Source organism: Octopus bimaculoides, chromosome 25, assembly GCF_001194135.2.
Source record: "Octopus bimaculoides isolate UCB-OBI-ISO-001 chromosome 25, ASM119413v2, whole genome shotgun sequence".
Classification (NCBI taxonomy): domain Eukaryota; kingdom Metazoa; phylum Mollusca; class Cephalopoda; order Octopoda; family Octopodidae; genus Octopus; species Octopus bimaculoides.
In genome coordinates, this window is record NC_069005.1 from 28,402,105 (window position 1) to 28,407,394 (window position 5,290).

General features: G+C 38.1%; 1 protein-coding gene across 2 annotated transcripts in view; it reads right to left on the bottom strand.

Moving 5' to 3' along the window:
* Positions 1-5,290, bottom strand: part of LOC106868692 (uncharacterized) — a 39,757-nt gene that overhangs the window by 5,683 nt on the left and 28,784 nt on the right. For both annotated transcript variants that reach the window (XM_014914079.2, XM_052976600.1), the window contains exons 4-6: positions 4,644-4,788; positions 3,053-3,080; positions 810-1,114 (exon numbers count right to left, since the gene is read on the bottom strand). In XM_014914079.2, coding sequence (XP_014769565.2) covers positions 810-1,114; positions 3,053-3,080; positions 4,644-4,788 — 478 coding nt within the window. The remainder of the gene's footprint in view (positions 1-809; positions 1,115-3,052; positions 3,081-4,643; positions 4,789-5,290) is intronic.

The following is a 5,290-nucleotide window of genomic DNA, read 5'->3' on the forward strand; positions in this document are numbered from 1 at the left end:
GGCTCAAGACTTTTCATATACCCCTTGCATATATATGTATATATAATAATAATAATATTAGTGAATAAAATCCAAAACTTACAGGGAAAAATTCAATTTAGCAAAACTAAATCAAATTTCCCAATATAAAATATATGTATATAATTTAGAAAAAAACTACTATTAGACAATTCAATAATAAAGAATGTAATTCAAATGGAGACAAAAGAAGATTGCTCTGGCTGTTGCATCCTCTGGAATTGCAGCCACACTCCTAAAAGGTGGAAGAACAGCCGGATGCCCTTCCTAATGCCAACCACTCTGAGAGTGTAGTGGGTGCTTTTACATGCCACCTGCACAGGAGCCAGTCTTGCGGCACTGGCAATGACCATGCTTGAATGGTGTTGTTTATGTGCCACCAGCACAAGAGCCAGTCAGCGGCCCTGGCAATGATCGCGCTCAAATTGTGCTTTTAACATTCCACTGGCATGGGTGCCAATCAGGTGGTACTATCATCGGCCGCGACAGCGATTTCACTTGCCTCAACAGGTCTTTGCAAGCGTAGTTTATTGTCCAATGATTGAAGGGTACTCTTAAATGGGCTGGTTATACAGCATAAAAGACAAATGAAATGCCTCAAAGCATTTTGCCTGGTATGCTAATGATTCTGCCAGCTTTCTGCCTTAGTTTATAGATATAAATATTAAACATTATTTCTTCATAGATACAAAGGTGTTTAATTGTCTTGAAAATTATAATCGTATTTAATGAAATTTCAAGTGGAATACCACAGGAAATTTATAAGAAATGAAGAAACAAAAATGCCAAACCTGTTTTGAGTCAAAAGAGATGCTTAAACTGTAAGTTTCATTGTCATCAGTTGTAAATTCATCAAGTGATGTACTATGTGCTAAGTTTCCATCAAGTGTGACGTTAACCTCAAGGGACTTCAACTTCCATTTTGGTAAGTCATTGCTGTGCAAGATTACAGCAAGTGTAGAGTCATTGAGAAATGACACTTGTTCAATGTGCACTGGTGACAGGGGACAATTGTTCACACTGCCTTCTGTAGATAGATTACTGGCCAATTGTATGGGAGAGACTTCTTTGTAACAGATGACAACATTAGTTTGAACTGGAGGAGATATGAACACACAACTGATGAAGAAGACATATGGTTGGCAATGGCACAAGGATATGGAATTGTTACAGAAATTAGCAATGGCACACAGGTATGGAAATATAACAGATATAGTAAGAACACATACATGGAGAAATGCTTCAGCTGTTAGCAATAGCATTAGGACATGAACTTGTGACAGAAGTTAACAACAAAATGCAGATGTGGAAATACAATAGATGTAGTAAGAATGCATACATGGAGAAATGTTTAAGCTGTTTGCAACAGCATCAAGACATGAAATTATTACAGAAGTTAGTAACGAAATGCAGATATGGAAATATAACAGATGTAGTAAAAACACATACATGGAGAAATGTTTTGCCTGTTAGCAACAGCACTAAGACATGAAATTTTTACAGAAATTAATAACATAAGAATCTCATAGTCATCAGCAACAGTACAAGAACATGGAAATATCACAGGTGTTAGCAACAAGTAGAAATATCAAGTATTAACATCAACACAAAGATATGGAATTGTTGCAGAACTTAGCAACAACACAGATATGGAAATGCCAAAATTGTTAGCAACAGCACGTGGATACAGAAAGGTAAAAGCACATGGCTACAGGGAGGTCATGGATGTTAGCAACAAGAAATGGTTATTAACCCATTAGCATTCCAATGCTAATTAGCATTAGCATTAGATTACTCTGTCAAATGTAATGCTTATTAAGTCACTTTGTTTAATTAAACACACATTATCTCGTAGCTTCGAAGTTGGATGTAGAGGGTTTGTAGGACACAGTGTGAGACGACTGCTGTTATCATTAGGCCCAACTCATCGTAAGGTAAATACCACCATGAGTGATATCCAAACTACAGTGGAGAAGGCTAGCCACTGGATTTGGTTAAAAAGAGACGATGAGCGATGGCTAGAAAAATATTGAGCTTTGTTTTTAATAACCAGTTGATCTAGCAAGCGGGGCCTCATATCAGTGAGTGGGGGGGGCCGGTGCGCATTGATGCCGTCGAGAGGTAGGCCCCGAAACGGCGCGCATTCTCTCCTGATGACCCCATACACTTGCTGGCTTCTGGTATGCGGAGTTCTTGACTGGTAGCACTTGCATGTGCGAGTTGTTTGCAAGACATCTAAGTCACTTTGTTTAATTAAACACACATTATCTCATAGCTTCAAGATTTCTACGATGTGATTGTTTATCTTAGAATGACTTTGTAGGGTAGGTGTGAGAGTCTGGGTCTGGGTACTATTCACATAAAACAGGTAGAATTATTTTGGCTGGATATGTCCAACTTAAATGCTAGAGGGTTAAAATGTAATTTACAGATTTTAGCAAAAACATAAGAATATGAAAATATTGCAGAGAAAATATCTAAGAGTCAAAACTGCCAACTTTTACTCTCGTTACTGCTGCTGTTTAGCACAAAATCAGCCTTGGTGCAATCAGGCTGATGATAAAAATTGATCCAGTCCATTATTTTCTGAATCGGTGTATCTAAGACTACATCAACTAATTGATTAGAGTGATATTTGGTTGCTATTTCTAGCAAGTCAAGAACCATATAGAGGCTCCTTTCTTTACACAGTTGTCATTATTCTTTTACTTGGTTCAGTCATTTGACTGTGGCCATGCTGGAGCACTGCCTTTAGTCAAACAAATCGACCCCACAAATCACTTTCAGGCAGTGCTCTAGCATGGCCACAGTCCAGTGACTGAAACGAGTGAAAGGTAAATAATATAGATGATATTGTATTATCCAATATGACCTTTCTGTTTCAAGATAATAGGATGTAATTTGAAGGTGGTTTCGTTGCTATTTCTAGCAGGTCAAGTAACTATGGAGAGAGTAAATTTATAAGATAGAGAGGTAGAGACAAAGAGAAAGAAGCAGGAGACAAAGAAACAAAAAGAAGGACAATAGTACTCACAGGATCTTAAAATAATTGTATGATGAATCTGGCAAAAACAGAAATGAAGGAAAGGTGAGCATTTACAGTAATTAAATCAGTATTTGCATTAAATAGGTCAGCATTTAGAGATTTACTGTGGTGAATATCTAAAAGTTTGAATTAGAAATTATGTTGTGAGGAAAAGACATGCGGCTAAGGGACTTAATATTCAAGTTTATTTCAGCTACTACAGAGAAAACTGTATGCAAAAGTTGAAACGACGTGAGCAAAGGTTAATTGAAGAGTTATGTCCCTTGGGTATGGCAAGCCAACGAAAGTTTTCCAGAAAAGGGAGCGTATGGCAAATGTTAGTGTGTTTCAGGGTTGGTGTTCTTGTAGAATTAGAATGCATGCAATGGTACTATATGTGCAGCGTGTTCCAGGAGGTGGGACATGCCCAAAGGCTGTGTAAGAATTGTGTGTGTTCATTTGTGTGTATTATTTGTTAATGTTTTGGTTAAAACTGGTTAAATTATTTTGTGGCATTTATGGATGCATGGGGTATGTGTGGGGGGCTATAATTGGGGAGGGTGGAAAAGGGTCTGTTGGGTGGATGTCCATTGTGTAAGGGCGTGCGTATCTCTGAGTGTGTCTGTGTGTGTGTTCTGGTCAAACTCCTTACTGGATTCTCAGGTATTGGTTGTAGGAGGGTCAAAGCTGAGGGACTAGCAGGTATAGTCATGATGGGGAATGTAGGTATGATAGAATGTATTTCCTTTCATGTGGGCAAGGATTAAAAATTTCACTTCTGCTGTTCAGGTATTATGCATATATATTTTGCTATATAAATATATGGGTGCTACTTTAGCGTGTGATCAACTGCAATATCCTACTTTAGCATGCAGTATCTTGTCTATGCTGTGAAATTACTTTTAGCATGTGGTCTGTCTTTTCTTACCCTTTAAACACTTTAGTGTGTGATCTATCTCCACTATAAGAGCTTTATACTACAGGATGATAAAAACAAATTGAATAATGTTGAATAATGATTTATTAATAACTTACACTTCATCATCATCATCATCATCATCATCGTTTAACGTCCACTTTCCATGCTAGCATAGGTTGGACGGTTTGACTGAGGACTGGTGGACCAGATGGCTACACCAGGCTCCAATCTGATTTGGCAGAGTTTCTACAGCTGGATGCCCTTCCTAACGCCAACCACTCCGAGAGTGTAGTGCCAACCACTCCGAGAGTGTAGTGCCAACCACTCCGAGAGTGTAGTGCCAACCACTCCAAGAAATCTTAATAATACACACTTTGTACATCATTTAAGAATGCCACAAACAAATCTATATGTTAAGAGAAATCTTTTAACAACATTGTAACGGTTAAAATTAACTCAGGTTAAGAGGGTAAGAAAAGGTAGACCACACGCTAAAGCAGAACCAATGTATGTGTGAGCAGACACACACACACACACACACACACACACACACACATCACCACCACGATCACACAACATGACAATCAAATATAATCAAACCTGTAAAATGCAAGATAAAAGCTCATAAAAAAAAAAGAAAAATGATTATATGTGAAGAATATAATAAGTTGCCATAGTTACCAGTGTATGATGAGTGAGGGTGATGTTGATGGTAACATTGTGAACCTCTCTCAAATGCTCCATTAACACCTTGTTGTTTTTAGCACTTAAAACTAAAAACCCTTTGCTGTTGGTTTGCTGACCATCTAAAGGGAAACTTCTAGAGCTGAAGTGTATAATGATAATGATTTCTTATTAGGACGGATGCTACATTAATTCAAAATAGCATTCCATATAACTTAATTCTTAAATCCTTTTATTTGATTTCAACCATTTGTCTGCAGGAATGGAACAAATCGACCCCAGGACTTATTCTTTGTAAACCTAGTACTTATTCTATCGGGCTCTTTTGCCGAACCGCTAAGTTACGGGCACATAAACACACCAGCATCAGTTGTCAAGTGATAGTGGGGGGACAAACACAGATACATGCACACACACACACACACACATGATGGGCTTCTTTCAGTTTCTGTCTACCAAATCCACTCACAAGGCTTTGATCGGCCGGAGGCTATAGTAGAAGAAACTTGCCCAAGGTGCCACACAGTGGGATTGAACCCAGAACCATATGGTTGACAAGCAAACTACTTACCACACAGATACTCCTGTGTCTAATGTGTATATACTATAAAAAACAAACTCCACAGCTTCAATATTTGTCTCAA